General features: G+C 46.9%; 1 protein-coding gene across 1 annotated transcript in view; it reads left to right on the plus strand.

Moving 5' to 3' along the window:
• Positions 1 to 980: 980 nt before the first annotated feature.
• LOC129355229 (nebulin-like) overlaps positions 981 to 24087 on the plus strand; it is a 35651-nt gene continuing 12544 nt past the window's right edge. The window contains 49 exon segments of the mRNA XM_055024761.1: positions 981 to 1161; positions 1566 to 1637; positions 4097 to 4205; positions 4294 to 4404; positions 4718 to 4828; positions 5142 to 5252; positions 5726 to 5836; positions 5904 to 6014; positions 6153 to 6263; positions 6562 to 6672; positions 6766 to 6876; positions 7226 to 7336; positions 7994 to 8104; positions 8390 to 8497; positions 8818 to 8928; positions 9018 to 9128; positions 9632 to 9739; positions 9901 to 10011; positions 10534 to 10644; positions 11113 to 11223; positions 11524 to 11634; positions 12139 to 12243; positions 12616 to 12726; positions 12912 to 13022; positions 13122 to 13232; positions 13652 to 13762; positions 14065 to 14175; positions 14474 to 14581; positions 15086 to 15193; positions 15271 to 15378; positions 15563 to 15673; positions 15761 to 15871; positions 16349 to 16459; positions 16539 to 16649; positions 16767 to 16865; positions 16942 to 17052; positions 17355 to 17462; positions 17619 to 17729; positions 18272 to 18382; positions 18449 to 18559; positions 18666 to 18776; positions 19157 to 19264; positions 19326 to 19436; positions 19522 to 19623; positions 19800 to 19910; positions 19990 to 20100; positions 21726 to 21836; positions 21932 to 22033; positions 23981 to 24085. Of these exon segments, the coding sequence (XP_054880736.1) occupies positions 4194 to 4205; positions 4294 to 4404; positions 4718 to 4828; positions 5142 to 5252; positions 5726 to 5836; positions 5904 to 6014; positions 6153 to 6263; positions 6562 to 6672; positions 6766 to 6876; positions 7226 to 7336; positions 7994 to 8104; positions 8390 to 8497; positions 8818 to 8928; positions 9018 to 9128; positions 9632 to 9739; positions 9901 to 10011; positions 10534 to 10644; positions 11113 to 11223; positions 11524 to 11634; positions 12139 to 12243; positions 12616 to 12726; positions 12912 to 13022; positions 13122 to 13232; positions 13652 to 13762; positions 14065 to 14175; positions 14474 to 14581; positions 15086 to 15193; positions 15271 to 15378; positions 15563 to 15673; positions 15761 to 15871; positions 16349 to 16459; positions 16539 to 16649; positions 16767 to 16865; positions 16942 to 17052; positions 17355 to 17462; positions 17619 to 17729; positions 18272 to 18382; positions 18449 to 18559; positions 18666 to 18776; positions 19157 to 19264; positions 19326 to 19436; positions 19522 to 19623; positions 19800 to 19910; positions 19990 to 20100; positions 21726 to 21836; positions 21932 to 22033; positions 23981 to 24085 (5055 nt within the window). The 5' untranslated portion in view covers positions 981 to 1161; positions 1566 to 1637; positions 4097 to 4193.

Genomic DNA, 24087 nt, shown 5'->3' on the forward strand with positions numbered 1-24087 from the left:
GGCCTGGTCCAGATAAACTGAAGTGTTGGGCTAAATGTGGAAGCCAGCGCTGATAAGACGAACCGGCGTTGGACCATCAGGCGGTTCGCAGCGAGGCGTTCGGGCTCAGTCAGGAGAAGTTAGAGGTGAACCAACATCCTGGAAGGTTTTTAAATATCAAAAGCAAGAATCCATTCCTTCAGGGTCAAACGTGACGAATCTGCAGAGGTTTGAATCCAGAAAAACTCAGAGGGAACGTCAGGACTTGGAATCGTTTCCTGGAGAAAAGAGGAAGGCTGGAGGTGAGGAAGACTCTGCTGGACATGGAGGGACAGCCGGAGGTCAAGTGAGTTCAGGAACCAGATTCAGGTCAGATGGAAGTGATTTCACAGATAATGGAGAAAAATTAGAGGAAAATTATCCCTGATGAGAATCAACATGGAAGCAAACAAGGTCAAACTGTGACCTTGAAAATATTCATAACAGCAGAAATATTATGACATGTTTCAGTTTTTATTAATTAAACTTCATTTTGTCGTAAGAGCTGAACATGTGGATCATGTATGACCAGGCAGCGTTCTCCTCTTCATCACCAACCAGCCGTTACATTCATATTCTGTTCAGAAAAATAAACATATTTGTAATAAACTGAAGTTTTTCCACAGAAGAGACAAGAATGGAGGCAGAAAACGACTCGACTGCTGCAGCCTCAGACGGAGGGAAGGAAAAACTGCAAACAGAGGAGGGAGAAAGAGGAGGAGCTTCAGGAGGAAGAGGAGGGTGGAGGCGATGAAGAGGAGGGTGGAGGCGATGAAGAGGAGGGTGGAGGCGATGAAGAGGAGGGTGGAGGCGATGAAGAGGAGGATGGAGGCGAGGAAGAGGAGAGTGGAGGCGATGAAGAGGAGGGTGGAGGCGATGAAGAGGAGGATGAAGGCGATGAAGAGGAGGATGGAGGCGATGAAGAGGAGGGTGGAGGCGAGGAAGAGGAGGGGAGGCGATGAAGAGGAGGGTGGAGGCGATGAAGAGGAGGGTGGAGGCGATGAAGAGGAGGGTGGAGGCGAGGAAGAGGAGGGTGGAGGCGATGAAGAGGAGGGTGGAGGCGATGAAGAGGAGGATGGAGGCGAGGAAGAGGAGGGTGGAGAGACAAAAACAAAGAAACATTTGGGACTTTGGGAATCTGAGGTGAGAATCTGATCTGCAGCTTTATGACTTTTAACTTCAACTTTTTACTGAAGGTTGAAACAAGATTTGTAAATTATCTTTAAATTTGTCAAAAACGGATCCATTATAGTTCAGGCTGGAGAAGAATTTGATCAGAACCCTGAGAGCAGCAGAACCTGCAGCCGTTCGGTTCTCCTGACCACCGAGGACAATCTGATCGGCCTTCCTGTTCTCCAGCGTTAGAGAACAGGAAGGCCGACAGACTGCGGCTGCGTTGCCCTCGGCGTGTCGCTCCGGTTTCTGATTTCATCCTTTCATTCAGCGTTTCCTGAGTGAACGTATGACTTCATCAGTTTCCTGATGAACGCCCCGTCACTCGGTCGCTCCAGTTTCTTCTTCATGTGTTTCTCCTGCTGGTCCTCCAGGCTGCTGCCGACGTCAAGCCTCCGCTGCCGGATCCAGAGTTTAACCGCCGATGCAGTTTGATCCTCAGTGATGTGAGTTGAAAACGTTTCAACCATTTTAAGATGATCTTCATCATCTGGCAGAATCTCAGCAGGTTCCAGCACAGCAGTTACAGACTTTGACTAGGCCTTTGCAACACCTTGATTTATTTTTCATTCCAGCGTTTGTTATGGGGCGGTTCTAGTGACCCGGTTCTGGTGACCCGGTTCTGGTTACCAGGTTTCGGTGACCCGGTTCTAGTGACCCAGTTCTGGTGACCCGGTTCTGGTGACCCAGTTCTGGTGACCTGGTTCTGGTGATCTGGTTCTGGTGACCCAGTTCTGGTGACCCGGTTCTGGTTACCAGGTTTCGGTGACCCGGTTCTAGTGACCCGGTTCTAGTGACCCGTTCTGGTGACCCGGTTCTAGTGACCCGGTTCTGGTGACCCGGTTCTGTTGACCCGGTTCTGGTGATCCGGTGACCCGGTTCTGGTGAACCGGTGACCCGGTTCTGGTGACCTGGTTCTGGTGACCCGGTTCTGGTGACCTGGTTCTGGTGACCCGGTTCTGGTGACCCGGTTCTAGTGACCTGGTTCTGGTGACCCGGTTCTAGTGACCTGGTTCTGGTGACCTGGTTCTGGTGACCCGGTTCTGGTGACCCGGTTCTAGTGACCTGGTTCTGGTGACCTGGTTCTGGTGACCCGGTTCTGGTTACCAGGTTTCAGTGACCTGGTTCTGGTTACCCGGTTCTGGTTACCAGGTTTCAGTGACCTGGTTCTGGTTACCCGGTTCTGATTACCAGGTTTCAGTGACCTGGTTCTGGTGACCCGGTTCTGGTGACCCGGTTCTAGTGACCCGGTTCTGGTGAACCGGTTCTGGTTACCCGGTTCTGGTGACCGGTTTCGGTTCGGTTCAGATGGTAAAATGTTCCCTCAGATGCAGGATGTGGGAGGAGTTGATTCAAGCTCAGCAGATACAGCGTGCTTTAAATAGGCCGTTGATGCTAACAGCCACTCAACCCCAAAATAATGTTGTTTCCATGGAAACGTCAGTCATTTCACAGATGTGTTCATTTTCCATCAGGAAAAACAGCTGGAGGAGGAAATCTGCCTTTTGAAAACTCTTCTGTTTCTGTAGCAGTCAGTGTTGCAGCGGTTCTGGTGCTTGTGTGCTAATGCTAGCGCTAGCTGTGCTGTGCTGCAGGTCTGGTATAAGGAGGACTTGGAGAAGATGAAGGGTCAGAGTCTGTTTGTCCCCGGAGCCGAACTCATCCACTCCAGGAACATCAGCGCCGTGATCTCTGAGGTCTGAACTCACCGTGAAGGTCACATGACCTTCTGCTTCCTGTTAGCCTGACGCTCTCCGTTTCCAGTCCAAGTACAAGGAGGACGGGAAGAAGGAGGCGAATCTGTCTCTGTACTCCATCCTGCCTGAGACTCCAGAGACGCAGCGCGCCAAGGAAGCTTCAGAGCTGCAGAGCGAGGTCCAACGTCTCCACCAAGAACCAGATGACCAGATAACCAGATAACTAGATAACTAGATAACTAAATAACCAGATAACCTGATAACTAGATAACCAGATAACTAGATAACCAGAAAACTAGAAAACCTGATAACCGGATAACTAGATAACCAGATAACTAGATAACTAAATAACCAAATTACCTGATAACTAGATAACCTGATAACTAGATAACCAGATAACTAGATAACCAGAAAACTAGATAACTAAATAACCAGATAACTAAATAACCAAATAACCTGATAACTAGATAACTAGATACCCAGATAAACAGATAACCGGATAACTAGATAACCAGATAACCAGAAAACCGGATAACTAGATAACCAGATAACCAGAAAACCAGATAACTAGATAACCAGAAAACCAGATAACCAGATAACTAGATAACCAGATAACCTGATAACTAGATAACCAGATAACTAGATAACCAGATAACTAGATAACCAGAAAACTAGATAACTAAATAACCAGATAACTAAATAACCAAATAACCTGATAACTAGATAACTAGATACCCAGATAAACAGATAACCGGATAACTAGATAACCAGATAACCAGAAAACCGGATAACTAGATAACCAGATAACCAGAAAACCAGATAACAAGATAACCAGAAAACTAGAAAACCAGAAAACCTGATAACCGGATAACCAGAAAACCTGATAACCAGATAACCAGAAAACCTGATAATCAGATAACCAGATAACCATAAAACCTGATAACCAGATACCCAGATAACCAGTTACCTGATAACCAGATAACTACATAACCAGATAACCAGATAACCAGACAACCAGATAACCAGATAACTAGATAACCAGATAACCATAAAACGGTTCAATGAGTTTCTGCAGGAACTAAAGCTGCAGCTGTTGACCTTTAGTCTGTCAGCAGATCGTTGGGTCGATACCTGAATGCGGGTCAGGATGGTTCTGGACCCGTTTGTTGGTTTTATTGGAGGAAATATTTTTATTTTCTTGTTTTTAGATCAAATACAAAGGAAACCTGAAGACGGAGATTTCTTCCTCTCTTTACTCTCTGCTGCCTGAAACCACAGAGACCCAGTTTGAGAGAGCTGACGGAGATGCAGAGCGAGGTCCGACTGGTTCTGGTTCCGTTCCAGATTGGGTCAAATGTTCATATTTAACCAATAATTCACCAATAATCCTCTGTCTGACCTGCAGAACAAATACAAGGAGGAAGGCAGGAAGGAGATGAGCAGCAGTTTGTTTTCTCAGCTTCCTGAAACCAACCAGACGCAGCTGGCCCGGACCGTCCAGGACCTCCAGAGCCAGGTACCGGACCGGACCAGAACCAGAACCCTGAGGCTGCTGAATGCAGATCCTCAAATTAACTCAGAGGTTTTCAGAGGCTGAATCTTTCAAACAGAGCAGATTTGAAGAAAACATTGAGCCTTCCTGTTAGCATCTGAAAGCCTGGATCTCTCTGAACCACAGAATGTCTCAGCATGTGGTGAAAACACATCTGACCTGATGACCTGAACATCTCGATTCTTCCTTCGTCTCATTTCCCAGTTTCAGTTCAGACCTTCTGCTGGTTCTGTTCAGACTTCAGATAATTTCCTGATCTGATTTTGTTCCGTTTCAGAAAAAGTACCAAGAAGACGGGAGGAGGAAGGCGTCCATGTCGCTGTACTCCCAGCTGCCAGAGACGCCGGAGATCCAACACGCCTTGGAGGTTTCCCAGCTGCAGAGCGACGTACGCAAACAACTGGACCCGGTCCGGCCCCGGTCCGGTTCTGGTCCAGTCTGGCTGGACCTCAGTCCGGTCCCGATCCGGTTCTGGTCCGGATCTGAAAACATGTCTTTATTTAATCGTTGCCATCCTAAATCCTGTCCCAGATCCTCCATCCTTCCTCAGGGTTCTGGGGTTCGGGTTCTGATCCGAGGTTTTTGGTTCTGATCCGAGGTTTTTGGTTCTGATCCGAGGTTTTTGGTTCTGATCCGAGGTTTTGGTTCTGATCCGAGGTTTTTGGTTCTGATCCGAGGTTTTTCACTCATTTCGTATCCAGGTTTTTTGCTCCAAGCTGCTGGGAAGAGGAGCTGCTTCCTCCCTGTACTCCCAGCTGCCCGACACCACAGAGATCCAGTTCGCCCGGGAGATGACAGAGCTGCACAGTGAGGTACCACACACACACACACACACACACACACATCCCCACACACACACACCAATACACACACACACACACATGCACACACACACACACACACACACACACACACACACACACACACACACACACACACACACACACACACACACACGCAGCAGGGCATCTGGTAAAAGTCCTGATTTATTAAATATCACTTTATTCATCTTTCCACATTTTTCCACTGATCATGTCTTTTAAATATGAGGAAATCTCCAGGATTTCTGATGTAATAATAAATAATAATAATATTTCATAAACTCCACCTGCTTGAACTCAGAATGTAACAAAATGAGATCAGGACCTTCAGATGAACTCAATGTTAAAATCTGAATCAGAAGTTTAAAATCAATCAGATGTTTTATTTAAATCCACACATTAAATAAATCATCATGAATCTTCCTTCTGGCCTAGTTAAAGTAATGTTTTGTATTTCCTGTCAGAGTAAATACAAGGAGGGCGGCAGGAAGAGCCTGTCTCAGAGTTTCTACTCTCAGCTGCCAGAAACGGCAGAGACTCAGTTTGCTAAAGGAGTTTCTGAGCTGCAGAGTGAGGTGAGAGCAGCATGACGCCCTGAAACCTGCAGCGGTTCTGCAAAACATTCAGACTGTTTCATTTCAGACCAGATACAAGGAATCCGGGAGGAAAGGCGTGAGCTCCAGTCTCTACTCGCTGCTGCCGGAGACGATAGAAACGCTTCGAGCCAAAGAGGTTTCTGAGCTCTGCAGCGAGGTACGACCCAGTGAAACCAGTGAACCCAGTGAACCAGAGATTACCCGCAAACACGAGACTCAAACTGGAAACAAGTTTCAGGATTAAAATGCGTTACTGTCTCTTTAAGCTTGCTGTTTGTTTGGGTTCGATCTGCAGCTCAAGTATAAAGAAGAAGGCAGGAAGGAAGCGAGCGTCAGCCTGTACGCCGTCCTGCCGGAAACCCTGGAGACGCAGCACGCCAAGGAGGCGTCCAGCCTGCAGAGCCAGGTCCGGCACCGAGCGCCAGCCTGGTCCTGAAACACCACGATATGTTTCCACTCAATTACAGTGATCTGAGTTATTCATGAGGTTCCTCAAGGCTGTGTCCTCGGGTCGTTTCCAGGTTTCTCTCTGTGCTGTTTGTCTAAAAACAGCTTGTTTTTGATATTTCCTCCGTTTTAAGCTTCAATAATGACATTAATACGGACAGTCAGAGTGAGAGCAGATCCCTCCTGACTCTGAGCTCGTCTTCCTGTTTCTAAATGTTTCATGTCTCTGTGGTTTGATGCGTCGTCGTCTCCTGCAGGTGAAATATAAAGAAGGCGTGAAGGAGAAGATCCAGAGCAGTTTGTACCATCAGATGCCTGAAACTACGGAAACCCAGATGGCCAAACATCTGTCAGAGCTGCAGAGCGACGTACGAACAAAAACCTTCATAGATAACTGAAAGTTTTATATAAACAGACTGGATGATCTCAGTAAATGAATAAAATCTATTTCTGTTGTTCAGATGAAATACAGAGAAGCAGGAAAGAAGCAGATCAGCAGCTGCCTTTACTCTCTGCTGCCTGCGACTCTGGAGACGCAACAAGCTAAAGAGACGACAGAGCAGCTGAGCCAGGTGAGAGCAGAGCCAGGTGAGTACCTGGAACTAACGAGTTAGTTCCAGGTACTCAGAGTAATCAGAGTAACTCGTTAGTTACAGGTACTCAGAGTAACTTGTTAGTTCCAGGTACTCAGAGTAATCAGAGTAACTCGTTAGTTCCAGGTACTCAGAGTAACCAGAGTAACTCGTTAGTTCCAGGTACTCAGAGTAACTCGTTAGTTCCAGGTACTCAGAGTAATCAGAGTAACTCGTTAGTTCCAGGTACTCAGAGTAACCAGAGTAACTCGTTAGTTCCAGGTACTCAGAGTAACTCGTTAGTTCCAGGTACTCAGAGTAATCACAGTAACATGTTTGGTCTGAGCAGCTGAAGTACCAGGAGAGCAGCAGGAAGGAAATGTCCAGCAGCCATTATGCCACCATGCCGGAGACGTCAGAGACCAGCTTCGCCAGAGAAATGAGCGACCTGCAGAGTGAGGTAAGCAGCGTCATGTGACCTGGTCAGACCCAATCAGATCCACCATGTCGACCTGAAACTCTTCCTCAACAGGAAGGCCTTTGACCTTTAACCTTCCTGTTAGACTCTTCAGCTCATATTTGGTTTAATATTAGAAATGGATTTTCAGAGCAAATGGATGAACCTTTAATGGACTAATGACTCTGTACCGTGTCATTCTTCTGAGCTAAAGTCTCATGTGCTAATGCTGTTAGCATCACCTGATTCTGAATTTCTGACATTCCTGCTTCCTTGAGATTCCAGGACAGTTTTTAACATCCAGTCAAAACCAAACAGTTTCTCTCGTGACCTGAACATGTAATCTGGTCTCCATCCTCTAGAAGATCTGCGGCTCCTTTTCTCACATTTATTTTATTCAGTGTTTGAAGCTGAAGCTCTCGGCGCAACGTCCTGCAGAGCCGCAGCGTCTCTGATGTTTCATGAATCATCGTCTGATTAGCATCACAAAGACGATCAAAGAGTCGCAGCTTTTTAACGCTGATGAGGCGATAAGCTCAGAGTTAACGAGGTTCTGCTCAGCATCGGCCCGACCTGAAAGGAAAATGTTCTGGAAGAGCAGAAATGTGTTTATGCCGCTCATGATAAACTGGATTATTAATCTCCTGTTTTGTGTTGAAGGTTAAATACAAGCAGGACGGGATGAGGAGCGTCAGTCAGAGTCTCTACAGTCGGCTGCCAGAAACGGCTGAGATGAAGTTCGTTAAAGACGTTTCTGAGCTGCAGAGCCAGGTGAGCAAACGGACCGGGTCGGGCTGCAGAACCGGCCTGAAACCCAAACCCAACGCAGCTGATCCGAGACATTCAGCCAAAACTGGAAACCAAAAGTTTATCTCATGTTTCACAACATGGATCTGAAGCTTTTCCAGGTTTTTACTAGAAAATGTCCAGATGGACATAAAAGTATGGACACAGATATTAAAACCAAAGGTTCATAGCTAGTCTATATATTATTAAAGTAATAAAGGTTTAAAAGCTCCTTTTGCTTTTTAAATGTTTGATTCTTTGCTGTTGCAGATGAGATACAAGCAGGGCAGGAAGGAAGTGAGCCGCTCGCTGTTTTCCTCGCTGCCTCAGACGCTGGAGACGATTCACGCCAAGGAGGTTTCTGATCTGATCAATGAGGTAACGAACGTTTCACTGAAACATCACAGGACCAGTCCACTCATCTCACATGTTCTCACACTAAACAATAAACCATTTTTCTACAAATCATTATTCACTGCATATGAAAAAGCAAACCTCAAAGTGTTGCTTTTACTCAAGATAACAAAATGTACATAGTTTTTTATTAATTGCTTTTTTAACCTGTGAGTTATGGTTGAGCTACATGAAACTGGACTGTGTAGCTGTAGTTTAAGGCAGTGAGCTGAGTCCTGAGCCCTGTGGGACACCGTAGTTAATTTAACTGATGATTTTTAGTTCTCTGTTTGTTTTTCCTCCAGAGGAAATACAGAGATTCAGTGAAGAGAGATCTGAGCTGCAGCCTCTTCCACCAGCTGCCCGAGACGCTGGAGACGCTCCATGCTAAGGACGTCTCTGACCTGCTGAGCCAGGTCTCTGCAGAAATGACTAAAACCTGAATCCTGTTTTCCTCGCTGCGGGATGAAGAATCTCATCATCCTTCGGTTTCTTTGTTTTTCAGGTAAAATATAAAGAAGACGGTAAGAAGGAGATGAATGTGAACCTGTACTCTGTGATGCCTGAGACCATCGACACGCAACACGCCAAGGAGGCGTCGGAGCTGCAGAGTGACGTACGGGACTTTGACTAGGACAGCAGAGTAACGCTGATCGCACAGCAGAATAAATGAATAAAACAGCAGAAAATAACAGAAACGCATAAAAAAACCAAAACTGATAAAAAAAAACATTGTTTTATTCATAGATAATAAACATTTTTCCTTATACTTATTATATTTTAAATGAAAATGAATTTCAAACATTTTCCACTTGGTGAAAATCTTGACATTAATGTTTCTCATAAAAAACATATTTCCTAATATTTGCTTATGTAATCATAATTGTTCTTATCGTCTCTTTGCTAACCAGGACAGTAATTTTATTTTGTTTTATCTGAGTAAATGTGAGATTTAATATTAAAAATAGCCTATCATTTTTGACCAATTGTTTCTGTTTTCCTGTTTTGCGATTTATTGAGTTATTTCACATTTTTTCCTTTTAATGTTAGAGAAAAGTAAAACAGCGTAAAACATATTCCTGAGGTTCTTCAGCTTTTGTAACGAATTGTCTCCTGCAGGTGAAATATAAAGAAGGCGTGAAGGAGATCCAGAGCAGTTTGTACCATCAGATGCCTGAAACTACGGAAACCCAGATGGCCAAACATCTGTCAGAGCTGCAGAGCGACGTACGAACATGACAGCTTTTCATTGGTGAAATAGTTTAGTAAAATAATCATATCATACACTATAAATGACTTTTCCAGAACTTGGTAAATATGCCTGAAAAGTCTTGTTTGAATCAGATAATTAAATCTGGTTGATGGAGAATCTTGGCTTAAATTTCCAGACTAAATACAAAGAAGCTGGAAGGAAGGAGATGAGGGTCAACCTGTACTCTCAGCTCCACAACAACCTGGAGATCCAGAGAGCGAAGGAAGCTGCAGAGCTGCAGAGCGAGGTGATGAGGATGAGGATGAGGAGGAGGATGAGGATGATCAGGATGAGGTGATGAGGATGAGGATGAGGAGGATGATCAGGATGATGTGATGAAGATGATGAGGATGAGGATGATCAGGATGATGTGATGAGGATGATGAGGAGGAGGATGATCAGGATGATGTGATGAGGATGATGAGGAGGAGGATGATAATGAGTATGAGGATGATTCTCCTAGTTTCCTTTCCAATGATATAAAATAAAATAAAATAAATTTATGTCTCTTTGTTTCAGGAGTTTCTTCTGTCAAAAACTTTACTTATAAGTCAAAAAGATGATAATTAGGTTTCCAGTGATCATAGAACAATATTTAAAAGATGTTGTCCTGTTTTTGTTTTTAAATGATTTTTAACAAAAGCAAAAGTCCTGGTGCTGAGTGGTGAGCCCTGTGGAACGCCACACGCTGTGTTTTAGCAGCATTAATGTGTCGCTTGCTGCAGTGTTTGAAAGTTTTAAATTATTTAACGGTTTATTTCTTGAACAGATTAAATACAAAGAAAGTGGGAAGAAGGAAATGAGCGGCTCTTTGTACTCGACTCTCCCTGACACTCTGGAAACCAGCTTCGCCAGAGACATGACTGACCTACTGAGTGAGGTACATTCAACTAAACACTCACGGATTCATGGTTTCTTCTGCTTCTGTGGATTATTTGTTGCTGCTGGATTTGCTCCTAGTTTATAGATTGATTTTATTTATTGATTGAAAAATCAATATGTTGATGCTCTACTTGTTTAAATGTTTCCTTTAACTCTGTAAATGTGATTTATTTGAACTGATTATCTGATGAATGAAATGGTTCTGAAGTGGATAAATGAATCTGCAGCTTTGGCTCAGTCAGATAACATGAATTATACATACATGAGTTACTTAAACATTTGTGAAAAATATGAAATAAAGATGGAGGGAGAGACTCTAATAAATTCACTTTCAATGATTTATCAATAATGATGTTTTCCCTCTGATGGTAAGAAACCAGATCAAAGAGTCTGAAATTCATCCGCTTTGTGTTATTAGATTGATGAGTTTTTACTTTTATTTTCAGTGTTTTTCATTTTGTTGCAGAATAAATACAAAGAGGACGGGAAGAGGAGCCTGTCTCAGAGTTTTTACTCTCAGCTCCCAGAAACAGCAGAGACTCAGTTTGCTAAAACCGTCTCTGAGCTGCAGAGTGAGGTAATAAAACCTTCATCATTTCAAACATCCAACCAGGAATAAGAAGCAGAATGTTATGCAGAGAAAACCCAGTTATGCAGATGACAGACGTGTTTCAGATGAATCAGTTTAAACATGGAGAACTGATTCTTTAAACGTGGAGAACTGATTCTTTAAACATGGAGAACTGATTCTTTAAACGTGGAGAACTGATTCTTTAAACATGGAGAACTGATTCTTTAAACATGGAGAACTGATTCTTTAAACATGGAGAACTGATTCTTTAAACATGGAGAACTGATTCTTTTTGTTCATAATCAGATGAAATATAAGGAATCAGGGAAGAAAGAGTCGATGAACTCTCTGTACTCGACTCTACCGGAGACTCTGGAAACGCAGCGCGCTAAGGAGGCGACGCAGCTGCAGAGCCAGGTAACCCCCAACTCTGTCCAACACTGGGACCGCGCGACCTCTGACCTCTGACCTCTGACCTCCAACAACTTATAGGACCTCATTTTGCAGGAACCGACAGAAAGAATCCTATCTGACTCAATCAGTCACTTTTTATTTCCATTGTTACTTCAGTTTATTTGTTTGATTTCCATTTACAGAATTCTAATAAGGTTGAGCTCTGAACTTTGACTGGACCATTTGCAACATTTGTTTGCTGTTTATGATCATTGATGAATCAACAGACTGGAGCATTTACTGTACAAATGTCAGTTTTCACTGCAGCCTGGTGTGTGTGTGTGTGTGTGTGTGTGGGTGTGTGTGTGTGTGTGTGTGTGTGTGTGTGTGTGTGTGTGTGTATGTCTGTGTGTGTGTGTGTGTGTGGGTGTGTGTGTGTGTGTGTGTGTGTGTGTGTGTGTGTCTGTGTGTGTGTGTGTGTGTGTGTATGTCTGTGTCTGTGTGTGTGTGTGTGTGTTGCTCCTCCAGCTGACATACAAACAGAACCAGCCGGTTGGATCCAGTCTCTTCCACCTGATGCCAGAAACCATCAACACGCAGTTTGTCCGGCAGCAGACGGAGATGCTGAGTGAGGTACCACTTCCTGTCTACTGACCTCTATTTCCTGTCTGCTGACCTCTACTTCCTGTCTACTGACCTCTACTTCCTGTCTACTGACCTCTACTTTCTGTCTACTGACCTCTATTTCCTGTCTACTGACCTCTACTTCCTGTCTGCTAACCTGTACTTCCTGTCTACTGACCTACTACCTCTACTTCCTGTCTGCTGACCTGTACTTCCTGTCTGCTGACCTCTACTTCCTGTCTGCTGACCTGTACTTCCTGTCTGCTGACCTCTACTTCCTGTCTGCTGACCTCTACTTCCTGTCTTGGAGCTTCCATCTGTGACTGTCTGATCCTGCAGGCCTGAAGCTTAGTGAATGATTCTGTCTGGTTTCCCGACCAGGTGAAGTACAAAGCAGACGGGATGAAGGATCTGAGCCTCTCTCTCTTCTCTCTGCTTCCTGACTCTCTGGACATGCAGAGAGCCAAAGAGCTGACGGAGCTGCAGAGCCAGGTGGGAACACCGTCTTCCTCTGAACAACATCCAGAGGAACCTCATCCTTCCTCCTTCAGCTAACAGCATCATGCAAACTGGATATTTCTCAGTTCTGTTTTAGTCTGAAGCCTCAGGAGAAAAACTAAAGAGGATCCAGTTGGTTCGGAGGAAACTGTTGAGCTGAAACTGTTTTTACTCTTCAGGTAAAATACAAAGAGGCCAGTAAGAAGCAGAGTTCATCGTCTCTGTTCCACCGACTGCCTGAAACTCTGGAGATGCAACACGCCAAGGAGGCGACGCGTCTGCAGAGCCAGGTACGACAACGAGCTGCTGGAGACGTTGGGTTCTGGAAGGACTAAATCAGCTAAAGGGCCTGATGATCCTGCTATGTTGGATAACTTCGTCTCTTTTAGCTGCTCTATAAAGAAGGAGTGAAGAAGGAGCTGCAGTGTCCGGTTTACCACCAGCTTCCTGAAACTCTGGAGACGCAGTTCGCCCGCGAGGTCGGCCTCATGCAGAGCCAAGTAGGAGCCAACAGACCAGATCAGCTGATTACTAACATCCAACAGGAACCAGGAACAAATGGATCCGACAGGCAGAACCTTCAGAATAAATGCTTTTAAAATCAACCTTTGATTTGTGGTAAAAATCTGAATCTGTTCAGGAACAAACAGCAAAATATCAAATAAACATTAATATGATTTAATACATGCAGTGGAAACTCTTAGATTATATGTATCAGGAAATGAATCTTCAGATTTTATTTGCTGTTTTACTTTTATTGTTCCTGATTCTATAGATGGATTTGAAATTAAAATAAGAAACAATAATGAGGCAGGAAACATGATGAAGATGAGTGGAAACATCTTCAGGATGACAGCAGCTCCTGCATTTAATAACAATAATAATAATAACAATAATAATCATGTTCTTCTGACTGCAGCACAGATACACAGCGGAGGGGAAGCAGCTTCTCTCTCAGAGCGTTTTCTCTCAGCGGCCAGAAACCAGAGACATCAAGTCGGCTTTAGCCGCCGCTGAGCTGCAGAGCGAGGTGAGAGCAGAAACGTCTGGATCCATAGGAACGAGTCCGTCTTCATCACAACGCTGTGATGAAGACGCTGTGACGAAGACGCTGTGATGAAGACGCTGTGATGAAGACGCTGTGACGAAGACGCTGTGATGAAGACGCTGTGATGAAGACGCTGTGATGAAGACGCTGTGATGAAGACGCTGTGACGAAGACGCTGTGACGAAGACGCTGTGACGAAGACGCTGTGATGAAGACGCTGTGATGAAGACGCTGTGATGAAGAGTGAAGCTGCTGCAGGTTCTGACGGTTAAACTCTGTTTCAGAACAAGTACAAATCGTCGGGCCGACAGCAGGACGGCAGCAGCCTCTACTCTGTGATGCCAGAAACTCTGGAGACCCGACATGCCAAGCAGGTTTCTGAGATGCAGAGCCAGGTACACACACACACACACACACACACACACACACACACACACACACACACACACACTTAGAGAGGCTAACTATCCTGACTCATATTTCAGCCTACAGGAAGCTGGAGGACCCGGTGAGAACCTTCATGTTCTGGTTTTACAGTAGTTTGCTGCTGATTCTGTCTTATTATAAAGTTTATTTTTGTCAGCTTCCATAATGAGATGTTTGATGTGAAGCATTAAGCGTGATGCTGTGTGGTCCAGCCTGCAGGCTGCCTGAGCGTCCTGCTGTTCTTACCGCCTGCTTGTCGCCTGTCAGGTCCGGTATCAGTCGGACCTGAAGCAGCTGCAGTCCAGCTTGTTCTCCAGCCTTCCTCAGACGCTGCAGACCCAGCGGGCCAAAGAGGTGACCGACCTGCAGAGCCAGGTGAGCAGCTGGTCGTCTGCAGGTCAAACAGCAGAAACAATGAGATGAACCATGTGATCAAACGACATCATCATGTTTTAAAGTTCAGATCAATTTATCACCTAAAACCTCAAACTGCTTCCTCATCATTTCAACTTTTCATAACTTTTTATAATTCATTTTTATAATTTTCATTTGTATAACCAGAATAAAGAAATATGCTAAACGTGTCAGAAAGCAGATGGCATGAGGAGCTTCAGTTAAAACTCAGGTTAAACTCACAACATGACGTCATAAATGCTGGACTGTCTTTATTTTAGCTCAGTGATTCTCCTCATAATCAGGCTTTTCTTCTTCTACATTAAAATGAATGTCATGCCACCTAAACATTCTCAGTTCTTCTGGAGTTTTTCTCCACGTTATTTTTGCTTAAATGAATGAAGCCTCCCAGGTTTTCTGATTTATTTAATGCTGGAGACATTTGCTGGATGAGCTCAGCGTGTTGTCATGGTGTTGTGGCTGCAGGTGAAGTATAAGGCGGACCATCAGAAGGACTCGCCGTCTCTGTACCAGCAGCTCAGCGAGACGCCGGAGATGCAGCGGTCCCGGCAGGTTCTGGAGGTCCAGAGCGAGGTTTGGCTCGGCGCTCTGAAAGCTGCTGCAGCTCTCTGCTGCTGCTCTGCTGCTGCTCAGCTGCTGCTGTCCTGCAGGTGAAGTACAGGAAGGACCTGGAGGATCTGCCCGGCTCGCTGTTCGCTCTGCTGCCTGAAACCCTGCAGACGCAGTTCGTTAAGGAAATGGCCGAGACGCACAGCGAGGTGACAACCTGCAGCTTAACATCAGATCACATTTAAAAATACATTCAGAGCTTCAAACATGCTGACGTCTGATTGGTCTGCCGCTGATAAATCTGACCAATCAAGTCAGAGAACGCTGCAGCAGCAGATAGAGGTCAGAGGTCAGATGTGATAAGGAGGCTGACTGGTCCGTGTGTCCCGTCAGGTGAAGTACAAGCAGGCGGCGAAGGAGCAGGCAGCTTCATCTCTTTACTCCTCGCTGCCTGAAACCCTGGAGACCCGACACGCCAAAGACGCTGCAGCGCTGCAGAGCCGCGTGAGTTTCTGTCCCTGCTGCTCCTCCGCCTGACGCAACCGGCTCACCGGCCGACTGACGCCGTCGCTCTGATCTCCGTCTCCACAGAAAAAATACTGCGAGGAAGGAAGGAGGGAGATGAGCTGCCCTCTGTACGCCCAGCTGGCTGAAACAGCAGAAACTCAGTTTGCCAGAGAGGTTTCAGAAATCCAGAGCGAGGTACGGTTCTGACCTGATCGGGTTTCAGTTTGGCTACGACCCGGCCCAGAGGTCGTGACCTTCAGCCAGAAGAGCTGGGTTGTAAGGTTTCCTGGTACCGAGATGATCTCTGCTGTCGGGTCGATTCGGGTTTTGTCTGCAGTACTGATGGTTCTGCTCCCATCTGTAGAGCTGACCCGATAAGTAAAGGTCTGGATTCATTTGTGGTTCTGGATCCAAACGGCTGAAAAGTTCTTCCTCTGCAGCTTGTTGGACTCGGTATCAGAGACCCGAATCCTGGTTCAGACCAAACAACCAGAACCACTGTTTGCTCCGAATCTGGTCTTAGTCTGCTGGTCCGGTTCTGGTGTGAACACAGACCAGCTGCAGGTCCCAGAAGGATCTGGAGTTTGAGGAAACTCTGGGTTTCCTTCCTGAACAGCAACGTAGCAGCAACATGCTAAATAATCAGAGGTTTTCCTGCTTTTGGATCTTCAGAACAAATATAAGGAAGGAGGGAAGAAGATCCAGACGGTCAGCGTTTACTCTCAGCTCCCAGAAACCAACCAAACCCAGTTCGCTAAAACCGTTTCTGAGATCCAGAGTCAGGTGAAACCACAAGTTTTCTGAGATCAACCTGAACCTGAAATGTGTGTCTGTCACTTTAAATCCTGCTGTCGTGTTTCAGGTGAAATATAAAGAGTCAGGAAAAAAAGAAACGTCCAGCAGTTTGTACTCAAAGCTTCCTGAGACTCTGGAGACGCAGCATGCGAAAGACGCGACGCAGCTACAGAGCCAGGTCCGCTCCTTCATCGCTCGTCTTCATCACTCATCTTCATCGCTCGTCTTCGTCACTCGTCTTCGTCACTCATCTTCATCCCTCGTCTTCCTCGCTGACATCACTTTGTGTTTCCAGGTGAAGTACAAGCAGCCGCTCAGCGTCTCTCTGTTCCACCGCCTTCCTGAGACGACGGAGACGCGGCTCGCCAAGGAGCTCAGAGACGTTTACAGCCAGGTAAACCCTCAGCTGGGGCGCCATGGCCGTCGCTGTGGAGACGCTGCGCTCAGCTGTGATTGGTTGATTCCCTCAGGTGAAGTACAGAGAGGAGGGGAAGAAGGAGATGAGCAGGAGCCTTTACTCCCGCCTCCCGGAGACGGAGGAGACGCAGCGGGCCAGAGAGACGGCCGAGATCCAGAGCCAGGTGACCCTGAACGCATCACGCAGCTGCAGTCCGTCTGTTTCAATCAATCAGTTTCAATCAATCAGTTTCAATCAATCAGTTTCAATCAGTTTCAATCAATCAGTTTCAATCAGTTTACATTTTCTAAGTGTTAATATTTACATTGATGGATGAAATGTTTTAAATTTTGACATAAAAAATGTGCTTCAACATTAATAGTTAATGAATCTTCATAGTTTGTTGTATTTTGTTTGTCTCCTCATATTTGGACCTCTTACTATCAGAGGTTTATTAAATATATTTATGTCATCTTTCTGTCCTAGTCAAAGTACAGGAAGGACCTGGAGGATCTGCCCAGCCCTCTGTTCTCTCTGCTGCCTGAAACTCTGCAGACGCAGTTTGTTAAAGACATGAGCGAGACGCACAGCGAGGCGAGGGACAAATGTTTTTATTCATATTTCACCACAGAGTTTAGTTACAGAAATATCTGGTTCCTTTGTCAATTAGTAGAATTATGCCACATGTATTTGTTGGTTAGATATTTTTATTTCAATGTTTTGATGTACCTGCTCCTGCGTCCTGTGCAGGTTAAATACCGGGAGGCGAGCAGGAAGCAGAGCGGCGGCGCTCTGTTCCACCGGCTGCCCGACACGCTGGAGACGCGCCGCGTTAAAGACGTTACTGAGCTGCAGAGCCAGGTGAACACATGAATTATTCACCCTACGCTTCTCAGCCCTGAATATTTCAGCATAAAACATCAGAGCGGCTCGTTCCCATCGTTCCTTAGCAGAGTTCACTTGTTCTGGTTCAAAAACATTTTCTCTCTAAGTGAAGCTGCAGACAAACTAAAACAAACTGTGATGTCAGAATAGTTTCATTTCTCTACAGGCCTGTTAGTGAGAAGAACTGAACCAGAACCAAACATCTGGAGCTTCAACGCATTAAAACCAGATTCTGGAGAAAAACCTGAAACATAAAAATGACCTGAACAAATCCCACTGCTGTAGTTTGATGCATTAAAAATAATTCATGAATCGTCTGTTTTCATAAACAATGCAGCTGAGAATCATCTTTATCCTGCTTTAAACCCAGAGGTCTGAGGTCGGCGCCCTGTGGAACTCCATCCATGTCAAACTGTCTCATTACTGGGTTTAAATCGGTTCCTTTAATTCAGGAAAGGTGTATAGTCAAAGTCCAGATCTTAACGAACTCAGCCGGTGAACTTCTGTTTGTGTTGCAGTTTAAATACAAGCAGAGCGGCAAGAAGTTCCTGTCGTCTAGTTTCTACGCTCAGCTGCCAAAGACCGCAGAGACGGAGCTCGCCGCCAAGATGGCCGACCTGCTGAGCGAGGTGAAAGGTCACACCCTGGTCTCTGATGGCTGGTGGAAACGGTTCCTGATTCGTCTTTTCCTGCAGAACAAATACAAAGAGGACGGCGTGAAGAGCCGCTCGCGCAGCCTCTACGCCCAGCTGCCGGAAACCAGCGAGATCAACTTCGCTAAGACAGTTTCTGAGCTGCAGAGCGAGGTGAGAGCGACTCAGACCGGACCAGAGTCCACTTCCTGAACAGAGTCCACTTCCTGAGCAGAGTCCACTTCCTGTCTGAACGTCTGACCGATGACGCTTCGTCCAGGTTAAATACAAGGAGGCCAGCAGGAAGGAGGCGGGCAGCTGTCTGTACCAGCGGCTGCCTCAGACTCTGGAGACTCAACATGCCAAGGAAGCCGCACAGCTGCAGAGTGAGGTACAGAGGGAACCGGGCCAGAACCAGCAGAACCTCAGGAGGTTCTGATCTGCAACCAACAGTTACACAGCTCAGGGCTGTCACTGAAATTAAAGGTCAAAGGTCGTTATTTTGACCTCTGATCCAAACTCATCTGAATCCACATCCGATGAGGCGCAACGCCTCGGATGTTTATGACGTTGCATTTGGTTTTACTTTTCCTGCTGTTCTGATCCGGTTCAGAGATTTTTCAGATGGTTCCGGTTCTGGTTCCAGTTCTGGTCCTGGTTCCGGTTCCGGTTCTGGTTCTGGTTCTGGTTCCGGTTCTGGTTCTGGTCCTGGTTCCGGTTCCAGTTCCGGTTCCGGTTCTCTGCAGCCAGCTGAGTTGCTTCCGTCTGCAGGTGAAGTACAGAGAAGGGAGGAAGGAGCTGAGCTGCAGCCTGTTCTCTCTGCTGCCTCAGACGGATGAGGTGAAGTTCTCCAGAGCCGTGATGGAGCTGCAGAGCGAGGTGAGCTGAGCGACTGCAGCTCACAGTTCAACTGTTTAAACAAAACTTTGTCTGGTTGCAGAATAAATACAAGCAGAAAGGCAGACAGGAGATCAGCAGCACCGTTTTCCATCAAATGCCTGAAACCAAAGAGACGCAGTTCGCCAAGCAGATGTCAGAAATACACAGTGAAGTACGACGGTCGGACATTTAATGCGTCGTTCACAGCATGTAGAAACAGGATATTAATTCATATTTCTGATTGGTGGTTCTGACAGTACAAGAAGGACCTGGAGGATCTGCCCAGCTCTCTCTTCTCTCTGCTGCCTGAAACTCTGCAGACGCAGTTTGTTAAAGAAATGAGCGAGAAGCACAGCGAGGCGAGTTCACACCCAGGAACTTCATAAACATTTACATCACATTACAATCTGCTCATCTCTCTGACTGCTTCTATAAAATATGATTCCATTATTCATTCTGATGATGTTGGTTAGGAAACAGGATTTCAGAGAAACACTGAATGTTTCATGAGATTTTTTCTGCTTTTGTTTTTCAGAGTAAGTACAAGGAGGCCAGCAGGAAGGAGCTGGTTCACTCTCTGTACTCTCAGCTTCCTGAAACCAAAGAAACTCAACATGCGAAGGAGCAAACTCAGCTGTGCAGCGACGTACGTTTCAGTCTGCTGCTCTGCATCTTCCAGGCCACTGGCTTCTCCAGGAGCTTCTTGTCTTGTCGGTCTGTTGCAGAAAGCGTACAGGGAGGAGGGGAAGAAGGAAGCGGGTCGCTGTCTGTACGCCCAGATGCCCCAAACCATCGAAACCGTCTTCGCCAAGGAGGCGACCAAGACGCTGAGCGAAGTAAGAAACTGAACATTTAAAGTCCTGATTTGCTGGATCGGATTCAATAAACATTATCATTACTATTATTATTATTATTATTATTATTATTATTATTATTATTAATATATTATTATTGTTATTATATTATTATTATTATTATATTATTAATATTATTATTATTAATAATATTATTATTATTGTTATTATTATTATTATTATTATTATTATTATTATTAATATTATATTATTATTATTATATTATTATTATTATTATTATCATTATTAATGTTATTATTATTGTTCCTGATTTGATTGATTCAAACGTCTGATGGAACATCGACATGCTGGACGTTAGCGAAACGTTTCCTAATTAAACTCCAGCTAATTAAACATGAACTCCCCCCTCCATCTCCCCGCCTCGTTAGCGCCCCCCTTGGGGGAAAAGCATCGCCTGACATGAACAAGTTCACAGAGAGATCTGTGGTGAATGCTGTGGGGCAGATGGAGGGTTTTTATTTGCCCCTCCCCCGGTGGGGGTGTGATGAGAGCTCTGGTGTTGTTCAATCTGCAGAAGTGTGAAAACAGCAGCTGCTGCTGCCTGGAGGCTCAGATCTGACCTCCTGACCCCAACCCAGACGCATGGCAGCGCGGCTCACACATGAAAGGTTTTATTGAAGACATTAAATCGTTTATTTAAAATGTGGAACATCAATCATGTCAACACTGATCTGAGCTGCAGCTCCTCACATCATGACGGCCGTTTGGTTGCTCTGGGTGAACTGGGTGAACTGGGTGATCTGGGTGATCTGGGTGAACTGGGTGAACTGGGTGAACTGGGTAAACTGAGTGAACTGGGTGAACTGAGTGAACTGGGTGATCTGGGTGAACTGGGTGAACTGGGTGAACTGGGTGATCTGGGTGATCTGGGTGAACTGGGTGAACTGGGTAAACTGAGTGAACTGGGTGAACTGAGTGAACTGGGTGATCTGGGTGAACTGGGTGAACTGGGTGAACTGGGTGATCTGGGTGATCTGGGTGAACTGGGTGAACTGGGTGAACTGGGTGATCTGGGTGAACTGGGTGAACTGGGTAAACTGGGTAAACTGAGTGAACTGGGTGAACTGAGTGAACTGGGTGATCTGGGTGAACTGGGTGAACTGGGTGAACTGGGTGATCTGGGTGATCTGGGTGAACTGGGTGAACTGGGTGAACTGGGTGAACTGAGTGATCTGGGTGAACTGGGTAAACTGGGTGATCTGGGTGAACTGGGTGATCTGGGTGAACTGGGTGAACTGGGTGAACTGGGTGAACTGGGTGATCTGGGTGAACTGGGTGAACTGGGTAAACTGGGTAAACTGAGTGAACTGGGTGAACTGAGTGAACTGGGTGATCTGGGTGAACTGGGTGAACTGGGTGAACTGGGTGAACTGGGTGAACGGGGTGAACTGGGTGAACTGGGTGAACGGGGTGAACTGGGACGGAGGCCTGATGCGTTTCTGGTTCCAGGTCAGCTGACTGAGCGATGCGTCACCAACTGGAGCGTAACATCAGAGCCTCTGTCTGCGTCTCCAGGCGGATTTAAACTGTCATCTCTGATCGCTTGAAGCCCATCAGCCAATCACAGCCTGCGTCTCATTCTGCAGAAATCCTACAAGGAGAAGTTCAACCGTGAGAGGGGGCGGAGCGACTACAGCAGCATGAAGACGCTGCCGGAGGTGGAGCACGCCGTGGAGGTCGCCAAGAAGCAGAGCCATGTAAACACGCCGTTTCCACGGCAACACACACGCGCACGCCGCCGCAGCGCGGACGGCGTTCTGACGTCTTCGCCTGCCGCCGGCTCTGACCTCAGGTCGGCTACAGGACAGGCAGAGAGGAACTCCACCGCTACAACCCGGCGCCCGACCGGCCCGACATCATCAGCGCCGCCAACGCAGCCAAGCTGGCCAGCGACGTGAGTCCGCCGCGCCGTCCCATCATGCTCTGCTCTAGTTCCCATGACAACAGGGGAAGATTCATTATAGAGGACGCTGAAGACGAAATCGAGTCCATGAATGTTCAGGAGCCGTCAGTCAGCTGGAGGTGTGTCCTCAGGTGTTCAGGTCTGTCCTCAGGTGTCCAGGCCTGTCCTCAGGTGTTCAGGTCTGTCCTCAGGTGTTCAGGTCTGTCCTCAGGTGTCCAGGCCTGTCCTCAGGTGTTCAGGTCTGTCCTCAGGTGTTCAGGTCTGTCCTCAGGTGTCCAGGCCTGTCCTCAGGTGTCCAGGCCTGTCCTCAGGTGTTCAGGTCTGTCCTCAGGTGTTCAGGTTGGTCCTCAGGTGTTCAGGACTGTCCTCAGGTGTTCAGGCCTGTCCTCAGGTGTTCAGGTCTGTCCTCAGGTGTCCAGGTCTGTCCTCAGGTGTTCAGGTCTGTCCTCAGGTGTCCAGGTCTGTCCTCAGGTGTCCAGGCCTGTCCTCAGGTGTTCAGGTCTGTCCTCAGGTGTTCAGGTTGGTCCTCAGGTGTTCAGGTCTGTCCTCAGGTGTTCAGGTCTGTCCTCAGGTGTTCAGGTCTGTCCTCAGGTGTTCAGGTTGGTCCTCAGGTGTTCAGGTCTGTCCTCAGGTGTCTAGGTCTGTCCTCAGGTGTCCAGGTTGGTCCTCAGGTGTTCAGGTCTGTCCTCAGGTGTCCAGGTTGGTCCTCAGGTGTCCAGGTTGGTCCTCAGGTGTTCAGGTTGGTCCTCAGGTTTCCAGGTCTGTCCTCAGGTGTCCAGGTCTGTCCTCAGGTGTTCAGGTCTGTCCTCAGGTGTTCAGGTCAGTCCTCAGGTGTTCAGGTCTGTCCTCAGGTGTTCAGGTCAGTCCTCAGGTGTTCAGGTCTGTCCTCAGGTGTTCAGGTTGGTCCTCAGGTGTTCAGGTATGTCCTCAGGTGTCCAGGTCTGTCCTCAGGTGTCCAGGTTGGTCCTCAGGTGTCCAGGTCTGTCCTCAGGTGTTCAGGTCTGTCCTCAGGTTTCCAGGTCTGTCCTCAGGTGTTCAGGTCTGTCCTCAGGTGTTCAGGTCTGTCCTCAGGTTTCCAGGTCTGTCCTCAGGTGTTCAGGTCTGTCCTCAGGTGTTCAGGTTGGTCCTCAGGTGTTCAGGTCTGTCCTCAGGTATTCAGGTCTGTCCTCAGGTGTCCAGGCCTGTCCTCAGGTGTTCAGGTCTGTCCTCAGGTGTTCAGGTCTGTCCTCAGGTGTTCAGGTCTGTCCTCAGGTATTCAGGTCTGTCCTCAGGTGTTCAGGTCTGTCCTCAGGTGTTCAGGTCTGTCCTCAGGTGTTCAGGTCTGTCCTCAGGTGTTCAGGTCTGTCCTCAGGTGTTCAGGTTGGTCCTCAGGTGTTCAGGTCTGTCCTCAGGTGTTCAGGTCTGTCCTCAGGTGTTCAGGTCTGTCCTCAGGTGTTCAGGTCTGTCCTCAGGTGTTCAGGTCTGTCCTCAGGTGTTCAGGTCTGTCCTCAGGTATTCAGGTCTGTCCTCAGGTGTTCAGGTCTGTCCTCAGGTGTTCAGGTCTGTCCTCAGGTGTTCAGGTTGGTCCTCAGGTGTTCAGGTCTTTCCTCAGGTGTTCAGGTCTGTCCTCAGGTATTCAGGTCTGTCCTCAGGTGTTCAGGTCTGTCCTCAGGTGTTCACGTCTGTCCTCAGGTGTCCAGGCCTGTCCTCAGGTGTTCAGGTCTGTCCTCAGGTATTCAGGTCTGTCCTCAGGTGTTCAGGTCTGTCCTCAGGTGTTCACGTCTGTCCTCAGGTGTCCATAAATTCATGAATTTATTGATGTTTCTATTTTCCTTTCCAAGCAGTCAGACTTCTTCAGGGTTCCTCATGAATCCTGTAGAAAGATTAAAACAGAGTCTGGCTGCCTGGAGGGAACCAGACCAGTGTCAGAACCGGATCAGAACCTGCTGTGACCCACAGGTTGCCTATAAGCGCGGCGCCAAGCAGCCGGCCTACAGCGATGGATCCGTCCTGGACAGAACCGACATCCTGCACGCCACGCAGGCCTCCAGGCTGGCCAGCCAGGT

Source organism: Poeciliopsis prolifica, unplaced genomic scaffold, assembly GCF_027474105.1.
Source record: "Poeciliopsis prolifica strain line A6 unplaced genomic scaffold, Auburn_PproV2 SCAFFOLD127, whole genome shotgun sequence".
NCBI classification, from domain to species: Eukaryota; Metazoa; Chordata; class Actinopteri; order Cyprinodontiformes; family Poeciliidae; genus Poeciliopsis; species Poeciliopsis prolifica.